Below are 27,213 nucleotides of genomic sequence, written 5' to 3'. Positions count from 1 at the left end.
GCAATAGTGCCCAGAGGAGACTATAGGGGACAGAAAGTAAGGCAGGGAGAGGGGAGGCCAGGAGTCTGATCAGAAGAATTGTTGCTGCCCTCTTCTGAGAGGAGGACAAGTATGATGACCCATTTGCCAGTGCCCTCCCAGGAGGCCCTGATCCCACTGGTCACATAAGTGGGAATACCTCCTTTCCCTGAGGTGTGGGGCCCAGCTTTGAGCAGGCCCTGGCCTCCCCTACCCATACACCCAGCCTCACTTCCCTGTGTTCCCTTATGCACCGTCCAGCCAAGGAGGGTCTGATTCTGCTCTAAGCACCAACACCACCCTGATCTCCCAGCTGCGAAGGGTATAGGGCTGGTTTGGGAACCCCCAGGAGCCAGGACTCCTGAGTGAATGTCTATCCAAGGGTGCAGCACTTGACTCACATGGCTCACCATTCAGGATCACTGCCCCAGCTATGAAAGCTCAGCGAGATGGGGAGGTAGTCATAGAACAAGGATGACTGGCTTAGTGGGAACTTGGAGATTCCTACCAGGAGGGTCCTGGTGAGGTGAACTCTGTATCGGGAGGAAGTGTACCAGCCTGTGGCAAAGTGACTCACCCTCCTTCTTGATGGCCCCAGCAGGGCAGGTGCCAGGCAAGTGTCTGATGAACTCAGTCACCCCTGGGAGTAGATCTTTGTGCAGGCTTGGGTGGGGCTCAAAAGGAGACAGTAGTCTGAGCTTGCACCTGGGATCACTCCCTCATGCACCTGGAGCATAGCCCCCAGTCCCAGCTCTCAGGAACCACAGGCAGTGAGACAGTGACTTCGGGGATGTGAGGTGTGGCGGTCCTGATATCGCTGTGTGGTATCTTCAATGGTTCCCAACTGCAGTGCTCAGGACCTAGGCAGGGTGAAACCCCCAGTCTCCTACTACTGGGTATGTATTAGGACCCCGACTTCCCTAGAGTACCTCCTGATTCCAGGCACTAGGCACCATTGCCAGCCTCTACTGCTGGGAGAGGCTTAGCCTTGAGTGGGTGCAGACAGCTTTGCATTGAACCATGGGAATAAAGCAGCAAGTGGACCCAGCCTGCCAGTACTGAGGCTCCAGGGTAGAAAGCGGTCACCCCTTAGCCCCATAGCAGCACAACTTGGCAGAGGACAACAGTGTGAAAACGCAGATCGCTCCCTTTCAGGGTCCGGAGGACTTAGAAAAGGTGCCTTTTAAAAACCCAGCCCAGTGATGCTACGCCACAGCCTTCCAAAACTGAGGTACATTCTGGAGGTCTGATGACTATCGCCTTCCTGTCTGAACCTCCTGGGCTGTCTCATCCCAAGGAGAGTAGCGGGCTCCATCGCAGACCAAAGCAAAGCTAAGCCTGGGGGGCCAAGCGGCACTCACAAAATCAGGGCTGGGGATCGCGCGGAGTCTGAGGAACAGAGCCATTTGGTGGGCGGGGTTTGGTGGGTGGGCGTGGCCTGTCGGAGGGGCGGGGCCTGGGAGGGCCCTGAGCCACCTGGGCGCTCGGTGGAAAGAGTCGCGCAGCCTGTGCTGCTGGCGCTGCCGAACCAGACTGTTCACAAAGATAACAAAACAAAACGAAATACTCGACGCGAGTCTCGGGAAATAAATATTCCCTGGTACAGTCTCCGCCAAGGCTCTAGGACCCACCGCACCTCACCACAGCCACGGCCTCCAGGGCCCGCTCGAGTCTTGAGGCCTCGCAGTGAGGACAGCAGGAGGTGCCTGAGTCAGTCCCGGCAGGAGCGGCGGCACAAAGGCGGCCCTGGGACACAAGGGGAAGGGACCGTCGAGGGACGGCAGCAGCGGGCGGCCCATGTAGACTTCGGCTGCTGGGGCTTCTGCGGAGGGGGTCAGAGAGGTCGTGCGGCGCGAGGGCCCCAGCTGGCACAGGCAGGCCGCCAGGTGGCCAAGCAACCGGGAGCTCACGTCGGCTGGGACGCCCTCACAGCCGGCCAGGAAACGGTTCACCTCGGCTAGGCATTCGTTGAAACCTGCGCGGTACTTGCCCAGGACGGCGGGGTCGGCACTGAGAACCGCTGCGGGAACGGCAGGGACGAGTGGTCGGTGCCCATGGCTGCGGCTCTGCGAGCCTTCCGCCCCCCAAATCATGCCACCCGTGCCTCACCTGTCACCTGCACGCGACGCAGGTTCTGTAAGTGTCTCACAGTCATCTCCAGGATGTCTGCCTTCTCCAATTTCGAGTGGCGAGAGCTCTGGGGGCAGAGATAGGGAGATGGGCTGCAGCCCTGCTGCGCCCCATCCTCCGCGACTCAAGCTTTCGATTCCCCCCTGCCCCGTCCCCGCTTACATCCTTCCTGAGCGCATCCAGGATGAGGGTCTTGAGCTGAGCGAGGCTTTCGTTGATGCGCGCTCGGCGCCGCTTCTCCATGACCGGCTTGGAGGACTACAGGTTGAGCAGCGTATGAGTTCCGCGTTTCGCGGTCCTCCCAATAACAGACCTCCCCCCTACCCCGCCCCGGGCCGGGACCCACTTTGCGGTGTTCGGCTGCGCTGCGGGGCTTATCTGGGGTCCGGCTGGCGCTGGCCGGTGCTCCAGCGAGCGGCGAGACTCTCGGCTTTCCCGGAGTGTCTGCGGGCATGGTGCGCCCTGCGCCCCCAGGCCCGGCGGAGCGTTCGCGACCTCCGGTGGGTATCGGCCCCAAGCCCGCGCGCGGAACCTACCGCCAGCTATTTAAGGCCGCGCCGCGGCGGGGTGTGTGAACCCCGCTAGGCGTCCGTTCCCACACTTGCCCAGCCAATGGGCGGCTGGACTTCACGCTCCGCCCGTCCCAGCCCGCGCCCCGCCCCCGCCTACTGTCAGTCACGCGCCGCCTCCGTCCGAAGTATAGCGGGTTACAAAGGAGAGCCGGGCGCCCTTCCTTAGCCACCAAGACCGGTGCCCCGACTGGCCGCGTGTAGAGAGGCTCCCGGCTCACCTCTCCGCCGAGAGGAAGCCCCGGGGTGAGGGAGGGTAGTAGGACTCTGTTCGCTGCGGCCGTGCAGGGAATCAGAAATGGAATTTCGCTAGGGACTCAGGGCCAGGAGTCCCAAAGTGGGGAGCGCCGGCCCACACACCTTCTCCCCTGTCGCTGTCCGCGCCCCAGCCCCGCCTACTGCTCTAGTCTGAGTTTGCCCCAGTGTTGCTCATGTGCAGCGCAGCATCTGGGTAAGGAGAGGGCTGTCATACAGAGAACATGGACCAAACTTTGCTAGGACCAGCCAACACCAGCCACTGGGCTGAAGAGAGCTTGGCTGGGTGGGGGCAGCAGGTGGACAGATGGCATCAGAGGACACCCCGAGGCCTCACCACCAGTCAGGAGGGACAACTTCATGAAATAGAATGTAGGGATGGCACTGTGCAGGCCTGTGAAGTCTTTGGGGATGAAGCAAGCCAGATGGGATGATGTTATGGGGTTGGTGCTATCACATTCTTCTAGATTACCTCATAACCAGCTAAACCCAGCAAAGCAGAGCTCACAAAAAATGAGGATCAATTTAAATTTGTTCCATTTGTTATTTCAAAGAAGAGTGAGAAAAAAAAAAAAGCTGATGCTTTCATTTTGAGTTATCCTGAAGTAATTTTAGTACTCAGAATACTCAGCATACCATAGCCTGGCAGGCGCCCTGCATGCTCCATCTAATGGAGGTTTCCAGAAGCCGCAGTGAGCTCCGAGGGCTGGAGACTCTCCTGGTGCTCAAGTCTGCTGTGGGAGACCCACAGCAAATACACAAGGTAATCACTCCTTTGTAAACCACAGAAATTAAGGGACTAGGTTGCTAGGGCAGAGAAGACCCTTTCCACAAGAGATCCCAAAACTTTCTGGGGTGGGTTTTCAGGGGAAGGCAGCTTTTAAGGCCCAGACAGAGGGAGGGCATTCCCAGAGTTAGAAAGGGGCTACAGGGACCAAGGGAAGAGGGGAAGGGGCAGGCAGGGCCATCAGGAGCAAAGGCTTCCGGCCCGTGAGGGTTTCGGAGGGCCTTGAGGGGCTTTTTTGATGCTGGTTGGGCCTCCTCACTTACCAGGATGTGAGACTGCTGGCTGGCAAGTGGTCTCTGCCCAACACTTGTTCCAGGGTCCCTATCTACAGCTATCTCTCTCTGAGGCCAATCCCAGTCTGGCCCTAGTCTAGACCTAAAGAAAGTCCTCACCTCAGCTCCGGGAAGCCCTCTCTGATCATTGAGCAATCCCCCTACAGTCCCTCTGGGTATGGACATGAGGTGAAGTGTCTTCCCCCCCAATGCATGCGTGGGGTGAGGCAGCCCAGTCAAACACACACACACACACACACACACACACACACACACACACACACAGAATGTCTAACAGGGGTGTGCACCTTAGGATTGGCAGTGAGTCCAGGCTGTCACTCTTCCAAGTGGGGCTGCCTGCTCCTCTTTCTGTCTTCAGATGAATGTGAGGAGGAGAGAGACTGGGAAGTATACAGTGCTGAGCAATAGTCCAGGGAGGTGACTGCCAGCTCAGAAAGCCCTGGAATTTCTGGCTAGGATCCCACTTATCTGACATACCCTCAGCTTGGGCCTCCGTTCTGGAACAGCTAGGATTAGTCCTGCTGTGGAGGGGATGGTCTGGACCTAGTCAACCTCCACCTCCCCACCCTGTTGCTGAGTTATAGGGAAAGACCTGCAAAAACCCTGAGTGCCCCACAGTCATCTCCCCCTCCTGCTGGGGATCTTCCAGGGAGCAACCACCTGAGACTTCCTCAGCTCCCTGGGCCCTTCCATGGGAAGGGGTCTAGGTGGACTCAGCCTCACCCCTAGCTTTCTGCAGGGACCAGTCACGGATAAGAGATAAAGAGAGGCCTGAGGAATGACACTGTGCCTCACTGGTTGCTAGTGGGTTTCCTTACCCTGCTGTGCTGTTTCCTGACCTGTGAAGTGGGTTGCCTGGGAAGATAAATTTACCCAGGTTGCTGGGAAAATAAATGAGATACTACCTTAATGCATGGTAATGGTACCCAAGCCCAGCGAGTCCTGGCTTCACATTAGCAGTGCCTAGGGTGCCTGCACTTCTCTTCACTGCCCCACAGTACCCTCTCCCCTGCCCAAGGACCCCTCCTGACAGATCAGGAGGGGTGCCACCACCCCAGAGTCTCAGGTGCCTGTGCCTTGCCCCCCATCCCCAACCCCAGCAGGAAAGGGTGAGCCTCCCCTGTCTTTGTCGTGGGCAATGCTCTACTATTTGGCTCTCTGGGACCCTGCCCTTATTCCTCTGGCTATCCCTTCCCTGCCTTTCCAATCTGGACTAGATTCTAATAGGATCCTGGACTCCTGGGATCCCTGGGATTCCTTTGCTCCAAGTAAAGAGGGAGGGTCCTGGGCTACATCAGAGCAAGTATGTTGACTTTCTGTGTTGGCAGATGGCATTTTCCAAATGTGTCACAGAACCTCCCCCCCACAAGCTTGATGACGTCTCTGATGGTCTCCACCAGTAAGGTTGGGCAGTGGCAAGATGTGGCTTCTAAGGCTGAATTTTGAAGATATTGCACATGTCTAAGGTGCTGAGAACACCCTACTCTTGAAACCTATACACCATGCTCTGAGGAAGCCTATATTATTGGCCCCATGAAGAGGCCACAGGGAGAGGACTGTGTACTGTTGATGCCAAGTCTGAGGATACAGAAAAACTCAAACTCAGTGTCTCCTGTGCTGTCATGGCCAGTGACTGTCCTCTAACTCAATTCAGTTCTGACACTGTCTGCACCTGCATGTCATGTCAGGTCCCATAGGCTGCCCCCACTTTTGAATGTACTCACAAGCTCCAAAATGTGACCTGTGTTTCTGACAGACCAGCTCTAAACCATAACCCTCTCCTTGGGTTCAATTAACCTGTTTGAGCAGCTCACAGAACTAAGGAAAACGTGGATAGTGGAGGAAGCCAAAGGACATTGAAAAGGATGCAGTGGAAGAGATGCCTAGGGAGAAGTGTAGGGAAGGGGCACCGAGCTTCCCTGCCCTCCCTGTGCACAGCCCCCCAGGAATTTCTATGTGTTCCACTATCCTGAAGCTCTCTGAATCCTGTCTTTCGGGGTTTTTTATGGAGACTTCTTATTTATGCATGGTTTACTAATCATTGCCCAAGGTGATCAACTCAACCTTCAACCCCTTCCCACTGCCTAGAGGCTGGAAGTAGGGCTGAAATCCCAATTATCCAATCCTACCTTGGTCTTCCTGCTGTCCAGCCCCATCCTGAAGCTACTTAGGGCTGTGAGCCAGCAGTTGACTTAGCATACAAAGACACTTACGACTTTGAAGATTATAAGCATTTTAGGACTTGTATGCCAAGAAACAGAGGCAAGAATCAAATACATATTTCATAATAACACAAGGTCCTAGCTGACAGCCCAGATTAGCCCAGACAGGAGTGAGACATCTCCATATGATCCCAGCCGAGGCTGCCAAAATGGCCATGCTGTGACTCCCAAGCCAAGGCCGCAGATGTGGCTGAGAAGAACTCTGCATACCCTATACCAATACGACCCACAGAGTACAATAATTGTCAACTGCAGTGTTTAGGGGTCATTGGTTACACAGAATTAATAGCTAGAACAGTACTGAACCCAGAATCCGGGGACAGTGACCCTTCCCTCCCCATTCTGCTCCTCCCTTTGGTGACTCCCTCCTTTCTCCAGCTATTCCAGAGGCTCTGAGCCTTCACAGCCTTCCTTTCTATACGATGAACTGCTTCTTGGGGGTCATCAAAGGTCACTGTCCCACTGGACCTAAGTGGACCAAGCCCCAAATTGTTGGTGATGTCAGGGGCCTCTCCAGGGCCCATTGATGGCTATGGGTGGAGGTAGTGTAAAACATCCATATAGTGGGGGAGCCTATGGGAGAAAGAGGGTGTATTTCAAGCCAGACACAAGGCTCTAGCTGTGTGGGGATCTCTTCACACCTGACAGCACTCCGTGCCCTCTCATCCTGAAGTGTCCCTGGAGGGTCTGCCAAGTTTGGCTGTGCCCTACCCTGCCCCCGCCACACACCTCTAACCTGGAGTGGAGCTGGTGTTCATGTCCTGCTCCTCACATACCCTGGCACAGAGGCTCCAGAACATCAGAGACCAGAAGACCCCTTATGTACACCTTTGTCAGGGTCTGTCCCCTCTAATCCTGCCATGGATGAGGGCAGCTGAGATCAAAGCTGTTAAGGGACTAGCTAGACCCATCATGGGCTCTCTCCTAAAGAGTGGAGCTGGGCACTGAGCTATCAATGGTATTTGCTGGAGTGGTGACAGAGGCTAGGGCAGGAGGGATCTAGGATGCAGGAGGCAAACCCAGGACCTGAAGAGGCAGAGGCCACCTAGCTGTGAACCCTGAGGCTCCAGTGCAGCTCTTACACCTGAGGCAAAGGCAGTATCTCTCACCCAGCCTGCTCTGTGGGTGAAGCTTTCCTCTACCTTTCCTGGACCATTGCCTGGGCAGGGGGAGCTGTCCTTTTCCCTCCTTGTTGGCACTTCCAGAGAGGGTCCTTCTCCTGAATACCCCAGCTTTGAACTTCATGCCCTCATTCCCACCTCCTACCAGAGGTTCCACTCCTGGCTCCTGTCATTCCCCAGACATACCTGCCATAGTTCTTGGGACCTTCAAAATCCATGTGGATGATTCTCCAACCTTTTGGACTTCAGGACCTGGCCCCTCCCTGTTCAGTCATTCGCTCTGCTGATCTTCGTGTTTTCTGGCAACTGCAATCCTCCAAGCTCACCTCAGGCTCCTGAGATTTCTGACCACCTCCCTGTCTCATGCATACCTTTCACTCTCCACATTCCACCCTCTACCCTCCACCCTCCTCCAGCCTGAGTCTTGCAGTACTGGCACAGCTCAGGTTAATGTGTCCCTATGCCTAATACCCTTTTCCTTCTTTTCCCTTCCCTTCCCTTGCCTTGCCTTCCCTGCCCACCCCCCAGCCTTCTGCTCCTTCCTCCCTCCCACCCCTTCCTTCCTTCCTTCCTTCCTTTCTTCCTTCCTTCCTTTCTTCCTTCCTTCCTTCTCTCCCTTCCTCCCTCCCGCCCTTCCTTGACTGTACTGGGTTTTGAACTCAGGGCCTGGCAGTTACTACTTGCAAGGCCTTTTTGCTTTAGTTATTTTTCAGAGAGGGTCTTGTGCTTTTTGCCCAGACTGGCCTCAGACCACAATTCTCCTGACCTCCACCTTCTAAAGTAGCTAGGATTGTACGGATGCCCCACCATGCCCAGCTTGTTTGTTTCAGAGGGGATCTCACTAACTTTTGCCCTGGCTGGCCTCAAATGGTGATCCTTCCAATCTCTGCTGAGATTACAGGCATGAATCACCACATCCAGCCCCAACATCCTTTCTCTTCTTGACAAGAGCACTTAGCTCCCCCAACCTCACCCCCATCCCATTGTGGCTATGTCTCTGCCTTCCTCCCCTCCTGCTTCACATGTCCACCATGACCCATGTAAGTCCCAACTGTGTTTGTAGCCAAGGCCCAACTGCTCCTCTTTCTCACAGTTGGCTCTGGTGCTGCCAGTGTCTTCTTGGGGCCTCACTCACACAGCTACCATTGGCCGAGGGTCGACTAAACTGGGAGTGAGGATAAAGTGGCGCCATCCTGGACACTTTGGGGCTGCTGTTGCTGGGTTGCCTGGCTCTCTGCCACTGGCCTGGAATCCTGCCTAACCTAGCTGCCTTTCTCATTAGACCCAGCCAACATTCCAGGAGGGTGAAGTGGAGGCACCATGTCTCTTGAGACTTGAGCTCTGAAACTCAAGCAGTGAAACTTCCAGTGCCTTCCATTGGCCTAAGCAGGTCACAGTCCAGATTTGAGATTTGAGGGCAGGAAATGCAAAATCTCCATCATGATGTCTGTGGCTGCCATGCCCAGAAAGCCACCATGTGCCACCACTGCCTCCTCCCCCATGCCTGCAGCAGTGACCTTCAGGTGACCCTGATCTGCTAAGGTGCCACCCCTCACTCTGCTCCTGGTTGACCCGTAAAAGCCTCTGTCCCTCTCCTCAGCCTCTCTCCCCAGCTCTCAGCCAATGTGGAGCAGAGGACATGGGAGGTGTGAGGTCAGCACTGTCAGGCCCCTGCACAGCACCCACTCCACACGCCTGGGTGCTCCTCCTGCCACTACTTTCTGCACATTCTCTCCTCTCTCCTGTGTCATCAGTTTCTCTCTCTGTGGGTTGTTCCCATTACACTGTTCATTATAGGAAAATAGACTCCATTTGCCCCCACCTGCCTTTTTGCTGTCACTGAAGGCACTGCCTCCCAGGGGAAGCCATGGGGATGTCCACCCATCCCCTGAACTCACACCAGTTGGCAGCCTGCCCCAGAGTTCATAGACACTCTTCCAGAAGTTTTGTCCACATCACCAGAATGTCCCTTGGACTGATCCTGTGCGTCAAGGCCACCATACTCACAGCACCACCTGTACCTTTGCTGGTTCTCTGCCCGAGGTCTTCCCTTCACAGCAGTCTGGGCATCTCCTCCCCTGCCACTTCAGAACTTCTCAGCCCCTTCCCCTTTCTGCTTGCACTTCCTGGTAGCTCACAGCTTCTGTAGCTGCCTATCTTCCGTATCATTTGTCCTCAGCAGTGGAATAAAAACACTGTTGTGTTTAGTGTGCATTCTGTATGCATGTCATTGCCCCAACATCCAGCCAAAGACACCATCTTTTCCCAAACTCCGGATGATGGCAGCACCTAGCAGATGACAAAATATGATTTTTCAAGGTCAAAGCAAGGTTTTTTTTTTTTTTTTTCGGTGCTGGGGACCGAACTCAGGGCAAGTGCTCTTCCACTGAGCTAAATCCCCAACCCCTAAAGCAAGGTTTTTGTACTTGGGGGACAAGTCCACTAAGCTCAGACTAGGAAAGAGAAGTGTCTCAAGGAACAAAGTCTTTACAGGCACTGAGGGGACAAGGATGTGGGAACGAGACTGTGGATAGCTCAAGGAGCAATGAGACCATCACTTCCACAGGTCATAATCCTGTCATCTGCTCCCACAGACGTCTTCACCAGCCTGAATTGTACTGTCAGAGCCAGGGCCTCTCAATGGCACATAGAGTAACATCAGAGGCACCGCAAGCTGCTATTCAGAGACAGGAAGTCTCCTGTTCCTGATTTCCAAGTCTGGAAAAATTCTTGTCAACACTAGAGACTGTGGCCTCTTCCCTTCTATGGAGCAGGGGAGGCCTTTACCCTTCTTCCCCTTTAGCCCCAGCTTCAGTTCCTACCAGGGAAAAGAGACAGTGTGTGGGTATGGCTCAGGGAGGTGACTTGAACCTCAAATCCTTCCATTTCAGCCATTAGTGTTGTGTCCTGGCCAACTCCCTCTTTGTGCCTAGAGAATCTGACCCAGGAAGAGAGAGAGGCTAATTCAACCTGCTGGCCACCTCCTCACATCTGCTTTCCTCTGCCAGAGTCTAGTGCTTCCCACAGTGCTTTCTCTGTTTTGTGTCTTCCTGACCAGACTTGGGTATTTTGGATATCTGAGAGCCAGAGGACTGCAGCTGCCCTGCTGGAACTATCACGTAGTAATGAAGGGACATTAGGGAGCTGGGCCTGGTCACAGCCCAAGTCTCACCTTCCCCCAATACAGCTGGCCTGGGTCTGCATGTGGGGGGCCAGGTGCGCACTTCAGGGCCTGCTCAGTCCCTTCCTGCTCCCAACAGATGTGCGGCTCCTCCTTCTCGCTTTCCAGGTCCTGTGGATTTGAACTTGTTTCCTGCTCCATGCTCTGCCCCATTCCTGTTCCTGATGACTGCCTTCCTTAGACCCAAATAACAGTCTGGACTTGAGTCTGCCTTCTATCTCTGAGCTTCTCTGCACACGTCATCTGCCTCCTCTGAGTACCACGTGCAGGATCTGTTTCAGCAAGAACCAGATGCTAGGTGATTCTGAACCTGCTGTGTAGTGTGGGGAGAGGCCTCCTTTTTGCCCTCTGCCTGTCACTGAGTCCTGCTTTCCCAAGAAGACTGGTGGCTGCATCTGGGATGGGATGTACCAACCCAGTCTCACCCAGGACTGTGAGATCATGACAAGTCCGGGGCAGCTGCTCAGCATTTCTGGGGAATCCTGGTGGAAAGTCCAGGTGGGCCTTTTCCTCAAGAAAATATAGAAAGGAGGGGCCAGTACTCAATTGTCCCATCCTGGGGATCCCATCCAGGTCTCAGCTGACACCTTTCCTGGTCATCATCTACTGGCCACAGTGAACAGCAAGCTCTGTACCTTGGTCTCAGCAGCCATGGTATACCTGTGCAGTTTGAGGATTTGTGAGGAAAGCTCAGCTCATCTGCCCAGTAGACTATGTGGTCTCAGTCTTGGCATCAAAGTGAACTTTGAGCAGTGATCAAAGGACACAAAGGTAACTGGGGATCAAATAATCTGATATCCTCCAGGATAGTGGTCTCAGGAGACAGACTGACCCAATGAGGAGGCGGGAACACTGAAGTGGGTGAAGGAAGAGAGGCTTGTGGTATTGGGAGGAGGTTGGAAGGTAGCAGGAAGTATAGGGCCTGGCAGGAGGGTGCCTGGGGCCAAGCACAGCCGGGTGGCTGGTATGTTAGAGCTAAGTGTGTGGGGAAGCTAATAAACTCATGCTGCATGGAAGAATCAAGTCATCCGAGCTTCCAAACCGATGCCTTGGTGAGGTCAGATTCCTGTACAGTCATTATGAGGGAGACTCAGTCCCCCTTGGAGTGCAGGGAATACAGTCAGTCTGCTTCTAGGCCAGGCCTCAGGCACTGAAGTGGATCAACCACCTGAGAAACTCACCAGTTCCTTAGAGAGGCAGAATTGTCCTTTAACAGGCTAGAAACTCCAGCTAGAAATAAGCAGAGAGACAATGAGGAAAAAGCACATCCCTGTCGGCTATGGTGATGGCAGCCCAGGTAGTGCCAATGTCACTCATTAGGTAAATGCAGCTTGCTGTGTGCCATCAAACGGCATTCAAGTTCAGAAATAAAACCTGATTCATGTGTTCATACTTTGGAATGGCAAATCAGATTAGCCTGCAGATTCTAAATTCAACTTTATAGCCAATGCATTTAGGTTGATGATTTCGGGCAAAAGATGAGAGAATATTATCAAAATTATGAAGTCAGAATGTTTGAGAATGTAAGATTCAACATATTTTTACATTTAATGCATGACTATTCACTCATTCACACTGGGTCTCTGCATTGTTAATGGGTAGGTGCAATGAGGAGAGTTCTAGAGGAGGAGAAAAACACAATATTAACAATAAGTTTCATGGTCATGAGAAGGTAGTAAGTAGAGAGAAACACAGCACAGGAGGGGTGGCTTGTGAAGTCCTTGTCTAAGAGTGACTTCAGGAAATCCTTGAAGGAGATGAGCATCCTTGAGGTGCCAGAGCATGCCAGGAAGATGGAAAAGGAAGTACACAGCCTGGTAGGAGTGTGCCTGTGTGTTAAGCACAGGCTGGTGTGCTGGAGCCAAGTGCCTAGGAATGGGGCAGGAGTGGGGACCAAAGGAGAAGTAGGAGCTGAGAGGCAGAACCCATGATGTAGCCATCCCTAGCTCATCTCTCTGAGGGCTGTAGAGACTACAGGAGGGAAAGTTTTAGTGGAGTGTTGGTGGCATAGCTGCCTTCCAGGAGGGAAAGTTTTATGTGTATCACTCTGGCTATTGGATCAAGAACAGATTGTGGGGCAGGATGGGACAGGACCACTGGATTGTATCCACAAAAGCCCAGGTGAGAGGCAGAGGTGGCCCAGATGGGGCAGATGTGGGGATGTGAGGACTGTTCTGGGGAAGGTTTTGTTATTGCTACATAGTGACAGGCCTTAGAAACAGTTTAGTGACAAAGTGCTTGCCCAGAATGTGTGAGGCCCTGAGTTCTATCCCCAGTACCACCAAAAAAAAAAAAAAAAGTCTATGAAACATTATAGATGCTTTTTAAAGGGTTAAAGGAGATGAGCACATGAGGCTGCTGGGTAGACGCTGCTGCAGAGGAAACTGGAGCTTGCTGCCAGCCTTCTAGTGTTACCTCAACAAGGAGGGAGATTGGATCTACACACTGAAGAAGTTCGACCCCATGGGACAGCAGACCTGCTCAGCCCACCTGGCCGGGTTGTCCCCTGATGACAAATACTCAAGGTACTGCATCACGGTCAACAAGCCCTTCAGTGTGCACATGACCCAGCAGCAGAGGCCCCGTATTCTGAACCTCCCTTCTTCCCCTCTCCCCTTTCATGTAGGAGGGACAGCCACCAGCCCCATCACTGAGAACCCAGGCTTGACCCCCCCAGGGGACCAATCACCACCTTCCACTCCCTTACAGGAAGCAAGTTTGACTTTTCTTTTTAATATTTTGAGTTACTGTCAGTTATTAAATATAAACTGATTTTTAAAAAAAGGTTTAAGGAAGTTTAAGGTGGTTTGTAGATGAGACCAAAGATTAATCAAAGGCCTCTCTGCTAGAAGCTATTGTAATTTACTATGTCCATAAATACAATATTAAGGTTTGTGACTAGAATATATGTAGTATGTGGCATGTTACCAAGTGCATATAAATTTAGGTTTTTTCCTTTGTTTTGTGGTGCTGGGGATGGAACCCAGAGCTTTATACATGCTAGGCAAGCCCTCTATTACTGAGCCTGCACCCCAGCCCCAAATGGGTCATGATTATACCAGTGAAAGCAACCTTTTACTGCTACGTGACCTTCTGCACCTTTAGCAATGCTTTGCCTCAAGATTTCCTACCTTGTTGAGATTATTAAAATGGCTGTTATTTCTTTCTTTTATTTAATCCCTGGATGGTACATTTCTTTCTGTTTACTTTCAGACTTCTGGGATCCTAAGTCTCAGAGTATTTATGGACATAGTAAATTACAATAGTCCCCACAAAGAGTACCACTATTACAACAGTCACTAGCAAAGAGGTGGTTTTTGTTTGTTTGTTTTTGTGCTGGGAGGGATCAAATCCAGGACCTTGAGCTTGGCTCTACCACTGAGTTATATCTCCAGCCCATTTTTCAAATTGAGTTGCCTTTCTGTTGTTGAGTTGTAAGAGTTCTTTATATATTTTGGGTAGTAGGCCCTTATTAGATATATCATTTCAAAATATTTTCTACCATTGTGTGGTTTGTCTTTTCACTTTCTTTTTTTTTTTTTTTTTTGGTGGGACTGGAGTTTTAACTCAGGGCTACAGCCAAGCTTCCAGTCTCTTTTCACTTTCTTGATAGTATCCATGAGTTTATTTTTGTAGGATAAAAGATACATCTCTCTCATTAAAAATAAAGGTTTGAGGTCAGCCAGAGCAAAAAGTTAGCAAGACCCTATTTTAACAAAAAAGCACAGGTGTGTACCTGTGATCCAAGCTATGAGGGAGGCTTAAGTAGGAGAATCATACTCCAGGGCCAGCCCCCGGAAAAACATGAGATCCTACCTGAAAAGTAAGTAAAGCAAAAAGGGCTTGGGGTGTGGCTCAAGCATAGAGTGCCTTCCTGGCAAGTGCAAGGTCCTGAGTTTAAACCCCAGTACCACCAAAAAAAAATCTGAGCTTGGCATGGTGGTACACATCTGTAATTCCAGCACTCAGGAGCCTAAAGCAGGAGGATCTTGAATTCAAGGCCAGCCTGAATTCAACTGAATTCAAGTGAAACAAAACAAGACAAAAACAATCTGCCTTAATCAATGTCTCTTTAACTTCATAGGTAATAAGATCACAATAAATAAAGTGTTCCAAGTTATAGTGTACTTCCTACAACCAGTCAGAAAAAAACAAAAACAAAACAAACAAGTCAAAAAGCTTAATGTGAACAAGTATTGTCTTAAAGCAGTGGGGATTGTCTTTAGGCAGTTTTATGCTGTTTCTGAATTAATCATGTTGACATTTTCTAAGTTAACTAATTTACTAATTTGCAAACTGATAAATGGAAAGTGAAACTTTCAATCATTAGTTCACCTCAGTATGACATTTGTGTGCCTTGTAAAACACCCAAAGAGCTGGATATTTAGGGGGTTTCTGAATGCACAGTCCTGATTGCGGTTTTGGGAGAGTGGTGGTGGTTGTGACCCTGACATTACCTTGAGAGCCTAGGCACCCCTCTTCCTCATTTCCTTATCATCTGTTAGTCTGTTTTGTTTCTTCCACTCTCTTGGGGCATGCCTTGGGAAAAGGAAACTGAAACAGAAGGCAGCTCGCCACTGTGCAGGCAGCTGGAAACTCCGCCCCTTGACGTGGACAGCTCACACTCTTAAAAGGGCTGAGCCCAACCATGGGCTGTGACAGCAGCTGGGAGCTGAACTGCAGTAAATTTGTCAGTGCCTGCAGAGGACCTAGTGCTAGAGCTCGAAGCCATGGTGAGGCCAATCTGTGGGCAGGGGCAAGTGGGCTCCCTTCCAGTAGTCTTTCCTCTTCCCTTTGTGGGGTCTTCCAGAGACGGATCGCTGTGTGGGAGAAGAACAGAGCTGCTTAGAGCTTAGGGGGTCGCCAATGTTAGGGGAAGGACTGGGCTCTGTGTCTGCTCAGCCACCAGCCCTAGATCCCTTAGGGCTGCACCCAGAGGGGTGTCTGGGTGGGTGAAGGGAGGTGATGTGATGGCTGTGGTAAGCTGGCCCTTCTAGAAATGACCCCTTTGTGATTCTCGCACCTGGGTCCCCAATGGTACAGAGGGCAGACAATGCACCACGTTCATGAATTTGCACTTGCTAGGGTTGGGGGAGGGGTCGGAAGAGGGCCCAGAAGGCTGTGTACCCCAGGGCTTAGGAGCTGACCCTGTGGCCAGTGCATGTAGTGGCTTTCAGGACTGGTACCATATGAGTCTCTAAGTCTGTGTGATACCTGCAGGGCTGGGACTTGACCGTGAAGATGCTGGGGGGTGAGAAGTTCCTCGTGCCCATGAGTGACTCCATGATGGTGTCAGAACTGAAGCAGCAGATTGCTCAGAAGACTGGTGTGCCTGCCTTCCAGCAGCGCCTGGCACACCCGAATGGTACAGTGCTGAAGGACAAGGTCTCCCTCATCAGCCAAGGATTGGGCCCCGGCAGTACGGTCTCGCTGGTAGTGCAGAACTGTGACAGCCCCCTGAGCATCCTGGTCAGGAATGACAAGGGCCGCAGCAGCATCTATGAGGTCCGGCTGACACAGAAGGTGGCAGAGCTCAAGCGGCAGGTGTGCCAGCAGGAGAGAGCACAGGAAGACCTGTTCTGGCTGAGCTTTGAAGGGAGGCCCATGGAGGACCAGCACTTGCTAGGGGAGTATGGACTCACACCCCAGTGCACTGTGTTCATGAATTTGCGCCTGCGGGGTGGGTAGGGCAGGGCCTGGAGGGCTGTGCTGAGAGCCCCCATGGAGATCCATTGTCTGTAATAAAACATAGTACAAAGAGAAACTCTGCCTTCTGTCTACCCTAACCTCACCCAGAAACACCCATCAGTCTGTCTTCCCCTCTGCATCCCTGCTGACAAGGCCAGGAAAGGAGACCAGGTAAGAGAATTACAGTCCATCCTAGTGACCAGGCCTGGGTTGACAAAGAGACAAAGGCTTCCCAGTTAGAGCCTAGTAGGGTCCACATAGTAACTCTCCTGCTCCCACACCCTTTGGGGAATTCAGTTCTAGGGAAAGAAAAAGACACATTTGCTGGGAACCCTCCTAGCCAGGTGTAGTCATAGGCAGCCCCCATCCCCACATGTAGGTCAGTATACATAAGGAGGGACAGGCCAATTCAGGTCCTACAGACCAATGGGACCAGCCCATCCTCCGAGCCCCAGGAAGCAGTGAGGGTGGGTTCCTTTTCTTCTGGGTGCATTGTAAGGGTGACTCTTGCACACCACCAGGGGCTGCGACCTATCAGCCTGTTCTGTCTCTCCAGCACTGGTCCAAGGAGGGGTGGGGAAAGGAGCTGAGCACTCACATCACTATCACTCTCTGCGGACAGAGAATTGGTGGCCAGCAAGAAAACCCGCTTTGGGGCTCTGCCTAATAGAGGAACCATGGCCAGCAGGTAAGGGGGCACCAGGAAATAGAGGCTCATCCTGTCTACAAAGGAGAACATGTTCCAGACAGGAGGCACCTAATTACGAACAAGCTTCACCTTTTTAAGACTGGATGCTTCCTTCTCTGTCTTTTTCTGTTTCAACTTACCCAGTGAGTCTCACAAGAGCCAGGCTGAGACAGCATAGGACATAGGTAAGATAGGCAGGATATGCTGCTCTGTGATCCTGAGACCACCACCCTGTAGGTGGGGGGGCAGGCATTTAGACCTCAGCCTTCACACTCCTTAGGAAGATTTGGTTAGAGGCCTGTAAGCTCTGTTTCTGGTGTATGCAGTGCATATCTGGACTCATGATTCCCAGGTCTGATTAGTGGTGCCCACTGTGTAGATGTGAGCACAGCAGGGCTCCAGCCTTCCTTCCTGGGTCCCACCCTTGCCCCTGTCATGGAGTAGCAAGTGTGAGCACAGATTCTTGATGTCACCTCCTTCCCTAAAGCCCCACTAGGGGCAGGGTGGGGAGAGTCCTTTTCTGGGCAAGTTTTTTTTTTTTTTAAATTATCATATTGTTGTTGTACTGGGGGTACTTTGTGACATTTACAAAAGTTCTTAAAATATATCATAGTTCACCCCCTCCATCATTCTTCTTTATCCCCCTCACCCCATTCCTGGAATAGTTTCAACAGGTCTCATTTTTCTCTTTACATACATGAATATACAGTATTTCCACCATATTCACCCTCCTACACCCTTTCCTTATATCTTCCCCCTCCCACTGGTATCAATGCCTCCCCCAAGACAGGACCTTATACCTTCCTGCTCTCCATTTTTGAAAAAAGACATTTTTGTTTAAGATAGCTATACAGGGAGTTTCATTTTTATTTTATTTTTTTTGTTTAGGGAGTTTCATTGTGACATTCCCACGAATATATGTATTATAACCTGAATTCGTTCATCCCTCTAGTTTTCTCCTATCTTAATCCCCTTCTTATGGTGATTTCAATAGATTTAAAAATTCTATATTCATTCTTGTGTAGAAAGTATATCAACCATCTTAACTTCCTTCTTTTGCCCTCCCTCTCCCATTAGTGACCTTCCCTGGATGAGCTTCTGATGCCTCCCCTTTATTCAGCCTTCCAGCTCAGAGGTCTGAGGCTGGTGCACCACAGACCTAATCCTGAGAATTCAGAGGGGAGACTCTCCCTATCCCTCCATCTAGGCGCGGAGCTTTTACCCTTTGGGCTTCAGTATACCCGCGTACCTCGTCAGGCCAACCCGAGAGGCTCTAGTTCTGAGCAGGGGGGTGGGAGAGAGGGGAGAGAGGTGGTGTGGCTGGCTCTGCAGCGGAACCAAAAACCACAAGCTCAGGACTGCAGTGGGCGCCCTGCTGCCTCACCCGGCCGAGCGGCGGTGCAGTAGGGTCAGAGGTGGGCGGGAGGTAAGTGGGTCTGCGCGCAGTATCGATCAGTCAGCGAGCTCACTGACCAGCCGGCTGGGGGCGCGTTCGGCCGGGGCCACCTCCGCTACCAGACCGGCTGGAGTCCGCAGCGGCGAGCGCAGTTCGTCTTCCCAGCACAAGGGGGCGACGCTGTTAGGCTTGGGGAGGAGGCGGCCTGCGGGTCCGAGGGCCGCGGCGGGTCCGGGCTCGGGAGGTCTCTCCTGCGTCTAGAGCACCCTGCCACTCCCGGCTCCCGCGCCGCTGAGAGTCCCTTGGAAGTCCCATCACGTCGCCTCTAGATTATGCATTAACCCGATTTCAGCCGCATTTCCTGCGGGGGGAGGAGGGGGAACGTCCGCACGGACGGGGGAGGGGCGTCCGCAGGGGTAGCCGCGGCAGGAGCGCCCGGGCTCGCCTCGCCTGCCCCCTCCCCCACGGCTGGTCCACCACCTACTCGGCCCGGCGCCCCCGCCCCAGTCCCAGTCTCCCGGCCTCCGCCCGGCGCCGTTATCCGGGCGCTTTGTTCGCGGCCGGCGCGGTCACTGGGAGCGGGGAGGGCGGGGCCTCCGTGGGGGAGGGGGCGGTGCTGGCCAGGTCCCGCCCCCGCCCCGCCCCCGCGCTGCCCGCGCTCCCACCGCCTACCAGGAGCTGCGTCCCGTCCTGTCCAGTCCGGTCCCCCGCGCGGCACGGCCCGCGCTCTGTCTCGGCCGCCTTCCGCCGTCCTCGGCTGCGCCATGGCCAGCCTGCGGCCGTCCGGCCCGGCCCCACTGCGGTCACTACTGTTGCTCCTGGTGGTGGCCGCGCACACCCTGCCCGACGCGGGTGGGACGTGCCCGGAACGCGCGCTGGAGCGGCGCGAGGAGGAGGCGAACGTGGTACTCACCGGCACCGTGGAGGAGATCCTCAACGTGGACCCGGTGCAGCACACGTACTCGTGCAAGGTGGGCCCCAACTGGACCCCCAGTACCCCAGCCCCTGGAAGCCCGGCCGGGAGCCTCTTCCCCCTCTGATCCCGGCCCCGAGTCCCTCCCCTCGCGTGTCCGCCGTCCTGCTGGGACCCCAGCCCCAGGCCGTGGGAACGAGACCCAGACGCTCCGCAGTCCCTGTTCGCGCTCCCTTGGCGACCGCCAAGCCTCCGGGTGGGGCGCCAGGTTCCGGAAAACTCTGGAGCTCCGCAGGAAAGTTCCTGCGGGGCCGCTGCGGTCCTGCCCACGGTGTGCAGGCCCTAGACCCGGTGATGGCCGCCCCTCCCCCGCCAAAGCCCACTCCCTTGTAGGAAACAAGTGCACCTCACCCCCCACATCGGACGTGTGCACCGCACCCCCTCCCTAAGGAAAGGAATACGGACCAGGGAGACGCTCTTTAGCTGGGGTGGGTACAGGGACTCGGCCTGTGGTCAGTGCCGTCTTTCCTTCCCCAGAGCTCTTTACAGGGCAAGAGGGGATGGTCGGCAGACAGAAAGGGGTGCACAGCCTAATCCCCCAGCCCAGGGAGCCAGCGGGGGGGGGAGGTGCTGCGGTGACTGGGTGTGGGGGCCGGAGCAGAGAGGTGGGTGGGGCGGTGATTGACTTCAGTGTGCGTGGTGGGCAGAGGCAGGTGCTCCGTCCTTCTCTGGGAGAACTGGGGTTCCAGGGCAAGCAAAGAGAGCTTGTCCTGCTTCAACTTCAGCTGGATGTAGGGTGCCCTGGAATAGGTATGATGGGTTTTCTCCAACCCCTCACCCCCACCCCGCGCGCACATACACACAATTTGTTAGGAAGGGCTCAGGAGACCCAGGACTACTCCCCTTTCTTACTCCCAAACTCCTTCACCAGAAATCGGATCATTCCTGCTCTGTGGGGATGGGGAGGGCGCCTTCTTTCAGAGTGGCCTGTGCGGGCTACAGCTGGGATCCCCCAGCCGGGCCCCCTCCCCTCACCGCCAGGGCAGTTTGCCAAGTCCCTGCAGGATTTTCCCGACTTCCTCCCCGCTGCTTCTGGGTGTGGCTGGGGTGGGGGAGGTGATGAAAGCGCAAGCCCTCCCCCTGCCTGGGTTATCTCCTACTGGAGCCTACTGTGTGTATGTGATGGGGGGAGTACATGAAGGTCTGTAGGCTGCTGGAGGGGTCTTAGATGCCGAGTCTTCTAGCAGTGACTGAGCAGGTGGACAGGCTACCCATTGTCTTTCCACACCCCCCCCCAATTTGAGAAGTCCCAGTCCCCCAGAAATCCTGGGAAAGGGACTTCTTTCTTCCCAAGGGTTCTTTTCTTAGGAAGTGCCTGTGTCCATGGACCCATACTGAGGGAGCTGCCCTGGTTGGGGGCTGCAGGCTTCCTCCCTGGCATGTCTATCAGAGCCCATGCCCTCAGGGCCCCAAGAAGAGAAGGTAGAGGGTGGGGCTGCCCTGTGTTGCCCAAACTTGACTTTGTGGTTCATGGCTGGGCTTCCTTGACTGCACAGACTCACAGACAGACCATTGGAGCAGAGATGGCTTTCACTTCCTGGGAGGAGAATGTCAGCCCACCCACAGGGCTGCAAGGATCCAAGTTGGCCCCTTTGCCCAAAAGCCCCTGTGCGCATGGTGACTAGTCCTGGCTTTGCCCAGAGTAAACCCAAGTAGTGGTGAACAAAGGGGAGAGGAAGGGTTAGGGTTAGCACCAGGCCATGTGATAACTTACCCAAATCCAACCTGAGCTGATATGAACTTTTTTGGATTGGGGTAGCTGGGGTTGGTTAGACCTGGGGTGTGAGCTCTTTCCTGGGAGTGGGAATGTGGTCCTTGTGGGTGGTGTGTCCTTGTGTGTGACACGTTGAGACGGTGGCATCCAGCACACGTGTACTTTCCTTCAACTGCACATCTCTGCCCAAGGCCAGGGTCTAATGTGGATATTTGGCCTAGCAGCTGAGACCAGAAGAGGTGGAAGGGCCCAGGCCCCCAGTCTGGCATCCTTTTTCCACTTCCAGTGGGAGGAGGATCAATGACATCTGCTCCTATGTCCACACCAGGTTCGTGTCTGGCGGTACTTGAAGGGCAAAGATGTGGTGGCCCAGGAGAGCCTGATGGATGGCAGCAACAAGGTGGTGATCAGTGGTTTCGGAGATCCCCTCATCTGTGACAACCAGGTGTCCACTGGGGACACCAGGATCTTTTTTGTGAACCCAGCACCTCCCTACCTGTGGCCAGCCCACAAGAATGAGCTGATGCTCAACTCCAGCCTCATGCGGATTACTCTGCGGAACCTGGAGGAGGTGGAGTTTTGTGTAGAAGGTGTGTGGTTTTGGGGGTGGGAGGAGGGGGTCACGCAGAGGCCAGTTGTGGTCAGGGCAGAGGCAGAAGAATAGGTTTGGAGATGGTGACTGAAAACTCTGTCCAGGGCTGGGCAAAGGGTACAGAAGAGAAGTTGCTGTGGGCTGAAGTGCATACTGTCTTGCTACATGACTGGTCTGACCTCATTCTGGTTCCCTGGCCTCCCAGCAGCATCTGCATCCACACAGGTCAAGTAGCCCCAAATCCTGACATTAGCCGTTTTTCTTCTTGGAGCTAAAGCAAGCTGCAGCTAAAGGATTGGTGTCCTCTGCTTCCTCTCCCCTTCCTCCTCCCAAGTGTTTCACATTGTACTTCAGAGGGCCTTTTTTTTTAGGGGAAAAGCTGGGGCCAGGTGAATGGACAACAGCTGTCATGTCCCTGTAGAAGTCCAAACATCTGTCTAGATTGAGCTCATGTGTTTAAGCAAACCCTTGTAGTTGAGCATGGGGATGGGAGGGTGGGTGTTGCTCTGTGTGTTCCACAAAAAGAACGATTCTGTTGGTGAGTATCCCAGTCCTGGGAGGTGACCAGAAACCAGGCTGTCCTCCCTAAGGACAGTCACTATTAGAGGCTGAGACCCTTGGCTGGAGAAAGTGGAGAGAAATTGCTTTCTGCTTGTCGCCCCCACATCCTGTCTGTTCCCTCATGGCCGCCTGGAAAGGGATGTGGGGTTGGAGACAGAAAAACTTCCTCCCCAGGGCAGTGGCAAGGGTCGTGACTTCCGGTCCTCTGATATGCTCTTTTTGTCCAGTAAGGAGGTATTACCTCCTGTCTGCTTTTCTGCTTTGATGTTACCTTGGCTCCTGAGGGTTGTCTCTGGGACCCTGCTCCATGCTGGCTTGTGGGGTGGTGGGAGAAGAGTGGGCACTGTGCACGGGGCACAGGACCAGAATGAGCTGCTCTGTAGCCTCTCCCTTAACTGTGGTCAACTGCTTCTGGGCTGCCTCCAGGCTCCTTGAGTTGGACTCTGCTCAGTAGACTCCCTGTGAGGGCCCAGTCTGGTGGTCCCACTGGACAAGGACCAGAGACGCCAGCCCTGTCCTGGAAACTTATAGTCTGGAAGACTCTAGGCAGGGCTTGGTGGCAGAGGAGGCCATGGGACAGGGATTTGGCTTTGGGGTAAGTGGAAGGCTGAGGAGCAGCCCATGGTTCCTTGTCCCTATAAGATCAAAAGGGCAAATCATTAACCCTAAGCTGGGTGGGTCCTGCTAGAGGGTCCATGACTCAGTAACTGAGGACTTGGCCTAGGGTCAGAGGTCACAGGGCGGGAAGGTCACCCTGGGTAGAACAACGTTTGGCATCTTGCCAAAGCCCCACTGTGCCCAAGCCAGGCTCTGACTTTGGTGCTTGGAATGCCCAGGCAGAGAAAAGGGACAGTTGGGAAAAAGGGTAAACCAGGAGAACTCTTGTCCCCACGCAGGTTTGATTTGACCCACCATGTGTATCCTGCTGTGGGTGGCTGGCCAGTCCAGCACCTGAGACCCTCAGGCCAGTGTGTGGCCAGTGGAGAGCCCAGGAGCCACTGCCAGAGAGGAAGGCAGTGGGGATGTAACTGGGGCTCACTGGTGGGGCCAGAGGCAGAAGAGGAGCCCCCAAGGAGATGGGGCAGAGCGAGCAGCCTGGGCTCCACTGTAAGGGGGCTGTAGCACCTGGAAACTTTGAGGGGTAACCTGAATCTTACTTGGAAGCGGAACAGGGTACCATGGTGGTCGGTCAGTGCCGGGACAAGGTGAAGCAGGACTGAGCCTCCTTGAGACCTGGGCCCAGGCTGGAGAAGGAATACCCTCTTGCCCACCCTCTACCCCCCACCAAGCTGGGTGGATGGTGGATCCATCTGCTGTTCCTAGGACTCCAACCTAGCTTGTCACCCTATTGATGGATGGATGACAGGACCTGAAGCAAGCCAACTCCTCCCCTCTGAGTCTGTCTTCATTCTGCCCCCAGGGTTCCCACACATGCCGCACCCCCTGCAGGGCACTGGGTGAGATCTGGGGTTACCCAGACCTCCAGGTCCCTCCTACTGTGTGGGAAGCTGGTCCTGGAATACCCCCTGCCCAGTCAGCCCCTCCCCCAGCCCCCAGGAAGGCTCTTCCTCCCGGTCCTCTGCCTGTGTCCTGAGCCACATTCCTGGCATAACTGAGACAGGTATTGTGCCCCTCCCTCTGTGCACCTTTGGGCAGAGGAGGCTGCTGCTGCTTCCGGAAAGGACCTTAAGCCCCAGCAGCCTGCACCTGAGCCTGCTCTGGGCAGCCTTCAGGGCCGCCCTAAGGCCACTGTGTGTTGATGTGGGCCCTGCCCGCAGATACCCACCACCCTCCTCACCCCACCTTTAGAAGGCCAGTTCTGGTGCCTCCCTGAAGCCCTCCAGAAGAGATGTGGGCCTGCCTGGGGCCTGGTCCCTCCCCCTAAGAGCCAAGAGCAGAGAAAGAGGTGTTGTCTGCCCTTGCTGGGTCCTGGCACAGGGATAGGGCAGGGGGCCAGGGTTGAGTGAGCCTGGCCCCTGCTCAGCCTGGCCCTGCCTAGCCTTAAAGCCTAGGGTCTTGGCATCCACGCTCCCCAGCTTGCTCTGGTCAGCTGGGTTCTGGAGCCATTCTTCCCCACCAGGCCAGCTCCTGGGGAAACCTGGAGAAGTGTTGGGTCCCAAGGCAGTGGGTGGGGGCAGCCTGACCCCCCCAGACCAGCATCTTACACACTGGTGCCACCTAGGATATGGAAGGGTCTCTAGGATATGGGCAGCCTTCTGGATTGGGCTGATGCCCTCTGCGGTCTTCAGTTTCCTCAGCTCCCCCACATTCCTCCTGCCAAGGGGGGAGGTAGCTTCTCCCGCCCCACCCAGAGCCCTTGAGGGCCCGTCCCCCAGGCAGGTCCAGGCTTGAGTTTGCTGGCCTGACACCCAGAATCTGCCTCCTGTGCTGGAGGAGGCGCTTCTCCTCACTAGGGGTTCTTGTAGGAAGTCAGCTAGGTGCCTCCAGCACACCACCATGTGGGAGTTCAGCCTTACCTGAGCTCCCTGAGGTAGCCGTGGGGGTGGGCTCTGCTAGATTAAATGGGTCAGTGATAGTGACTGCAGGCAAGTAATGTCATCTATTCTTTGGGGGTGATGTCCTCTTGGACAAGGAAAAGGGCAGGACTGAACTGGTGGAAATTATTCCTGTTTTTTTCCAGACCCCTCCCCACTCCCCTATCCCCACCCACGGAAGAGCCCCACCTTCACTTCCCTACAGATTATAAGTGGAAAAAAAGTTGTTTTTACCTCCCCCCCCCCACAAACCTCCCCAAGTGGGTGCTAGACCTGAGCAAATTGTGTTGGGGCCTGTCTGAGCCTTCCCTGTGGGTGTGGGACCCGCCTTGCAGAGCTGAGAAAGTAGGAGATTCAGGGCAGTGGCTGCATGTAAGTTTGAAGGTCACCTGGTCAGGGTGTTGGCCCAGGTCTGAGACTACCCTCCAGCCCCCACATGCTGAGGAAGGGGGGTGCAGGGACTGGAGAATGGAATGAGGCTATTCAGAGAGGGTTGGGAGGTACATAGCAGGGCCACTGATCCAGGCACTTTCTATTCCTGCATCCATTGCTTGGTTAGAACGGTGCAACCCTGCCTTTGTCACTACAGGAAGGTGGAAAACAGCTGTAGAAACAGCCCTCTCCCAGACCTTTGCCTCTACCTGTGAGACCTAGGTCAGCTGTTTACCTTAGAACTGGGGGGTAAATCCTAGATGGGGTTGGGACTAGACCCCCTCCTACCCTGCCTTCCTAGCCCTAGTGGCCTCTTCCCACTGGGGCTCCCCAGAGCACTGAGGCTTGGATGAGATGGGGGCTGCCACACAGTCACCACAGTAGCCCAGCCATCTGGCACTTGACTTCCCAGGGACAGTTAACCTGCTGGAGGAGGGTTCTGGGCCCCCTGTTCCTCCTGACTGCTGGGACTACCCTCAGGCTCAGCAGTAAGCGAATGGGAGCCCTAGGCTGGCAAGATTGTGCATGGGAGCTGGGAGAGCTCCCATGAGAGCTGGGGAAGGTCTGTAGTGGAGCCTCCCTTAGAGGGCTCTTCCCTCCCCTCCGAGGAGCCCCTCCTCTCCAGCACAGATCCTGAGAACTTCCTCAGAGGAAGGCCTCCTGCTGGGGCTGCTTACAGCTGGACCTGAGAACAGAGATGGTCTCTGCCTGCACTCCCCGCCCTCCCATGGTGTGGAGGCGTGGGAGAGGGAGAGGCTGTCCTCACAGGCCAGGGCTGTTTCCAGCTGTATGGACTTCACATGTGTTTGTATGTGAGTGTGCGTATGTGTATACTCATGCCTGCAGCTTCACGTGGGGACCATGGTTCTTGTTGACCTTGTTTCCCTGAACTCAGCCTGGGTAGAAGGCACTCAGGTGTTGTGCTAGTGAACTGGTACTGGGCAATCTTTGCCTGTGTTTGTCTGAGGGTGAGTCCCTGATTTCTGTCCTCATGCACATAAGAGTCTTAGCTGCTGCTTGGTTGTCCATTCTGCCCCTCTTACTGGGCCTTTGCCTGCTGAGGGCCTTTACCTTCAGTGGCTCTGCCTCTGAGAGCCACTGAGATGCATGTGAACTTCTGACATGAAGGTCATACTTGGTGGGCTATGGTGTCAACAGGAGAGTCCTTCGGGAACCAAATCAGGTCCACTGCCCCTCACCACACCTGTCAGACCCTTAAGTTGCCACAAACCCCTTATCCCCTGCCTCAAAGCCACATGGTGGAGTAGGGGGGTGGAGTCTGAGTCCCCTCCCTTGGCCACTCCCACTTTGGGCCCCTGGAGAAGCAGGCCAGTGATGTGGCTGCACAGGCCTCTGTGCATACTGGTGGGGGGTCCCAGCATATCCGAAATGAGCCAAAACACAGGGCTGCCAGGAGGGGTAGGGTGTGCGCCTCCTATTCTAAAGAGGAAATGGTAGTGAGGTGCAGGTGTGAGGAGCAGCTCACTGTGTCATTCCTCCTTCCTTCATTCCGTTCTTTCCTCATCTGTTCACCCCTCTGCAGCAGTCCTCACTGGGCTCGTGGTGCGGCCTGCACAGGGCTCTGCTGGAATTCTGGTAGCTTCCCAAGGAGGCCAGGTGTGAGCAGGGAACAGCAGGTGGTCTCTGCCACCTGGGTGATGGTTGGTCAAGGTACTGTGGGCCTGGGAAGGGGAAATGGCTGAAAACAGCTATTAGTTGCTCTGACCTCTGGCAAGGAGAACAAGGCCTTCTCATCTGCATCTGCTTGTCCCAGGTGGTCCTCAATGGAAAGGCTTCTTCCCCTGCCTCCCCTGATCTCTCTGCCCTTCTCTCCTCTCTATTCCCTTCCTTCCTGCACCTCTGCCTCTCTCTCTGCCTACCTGTTCATTCTGATGCCCAGCTGGCTAGCACTTCCATGAAGCCCCCTGGAACTCAGCCCTTGATGCTGGGCCATGGACTCCTGTTGTACCCACTCTGTGTCCCTTGTGCCTGGTGCCTCTCACCTAGCTCAGTGTAGCCAGACTCAGCAAAGACATCAGGGTCCTTGACTCACCAGACACTGACTACACCTAGGTGCCATTCTGGCTCCACCAAGTTC

General features: G+C 54.4%; 3 protein-coding genes and 1 long non-coding RNA gene across 12 annotated transcripts in view; 2 read left to right on the top strand and 2 right to left on the bottom strand.

The window, feature by feature from the left end:
- The window catches only part of Hes4 (hes family bHLH transcription factor 4), a 33,259-nt gene that overhangs the window by 1,669 nt on the left and 4,377 nt on the right, over positions 1–27,213 (bottom strand). The window contains exons 1-5 of one of the 4 annotated variants that reach the window (XM_074081648.1): positions 7,582–7,911; positions 4,340–4,432; positions 2,311–2,406; positions 2,128–2,215; positions 596–2,038 (exon numbers count right to left, since the gene is read on the bottom strand). In XM_074081648.1, coding sequence (XP_073937749.1) covers positions 1,656–2,038; positions 2,128–2,215; positions 2,311–2,391 — 552 coding nt within the window. In that variant the 5' untranslated portion in view covers positions 2,392–2,406; positions 4,340–4,432; positions 7,582–7,911 and the 3' untranslated portion in view covers positions 596–1,655. Of the gene's footprint in view, positions 1–595; positions 2,039–2,127; positions 2,216–2,310; positions 2,407–2,494; positions 4,294–4,339; positions 7,912–27,213 lie in introns of those variants that run through there. The other 3 variants (XM_074081649.1, XM_020162470.2, XM_074081647.1) reach the window with 3 other exon arrangements.
- On the top strand, positions 15,174–16,340 carry Isg15 (ISG15 ubiquitin like modifier). Its single transcript, XM_020162468.2, has 2 exons — positions 15,174–15,309; positions 15,797–16,340. Exons 1-2 carry the CDS (start codon positions 15,307–15,309, stop codon positions 16,262–16,264), a joined length of 471 nt encoding a protein of 156 aa, XP_020018057.1. The 5' UTR covers positions 15,174–15,306; the 3' UTR covers positions 16,265–16,340.
- Positions 15,267–21,368, bottom strand: LOC141425058 (uncharacterized). The gene is made up of 4 exons (XR_012450169.1): positions 21,036–21,368; positions 19,021–20,062; positions 15,791–18,673; positions 15,267–15,396 (listed from the first exon to the last, which is right to left on the bottom strand). It is a non-coding gene; the product is annotated as an uncharacterized lncRNA (long non-coding RNA).
- Positions 19,113–27,213, top strand: part of Agrn (agrin) — a 33,074-nt gene continuing 24,973 nt past the window's right edge. For all 6 annotated transcript variants that reach the window (XM_020162479.2, XM_074081640.1, XM_020162477.2 and 3 more), the window contains exons 1-2: positions 19,113–19,319; positions 21,364–21,625. In XM_020162479.2, coding sequence (XP_020018068.2) covers positions 19,113–19,319; positions 21,364–21,625 — 469 coding nt within the window. The remainder of the gene's footprint in view (positions 19,320–21,363; positions 21,626–27,213) is intronic.

The sequence above is a fragment of the Castor canadensis genome, chromosome 7 (genome assembly GCF_047511655.1).
Source record: "Castor canadensis chromosome 7, mCasCan1.hap1v2, whole genome shotgun sequence".
Taxonomy (NCBI): Eukaryota; Metazoa; Chordata; class Mammalia; order Rodentia; family Castoridae; genus Castor; species Castor canadensis.
Note: the sequence above shows the minus strand (reverse complement) of the source record. Positions and strands in the feature narration are given on the sequence as shown.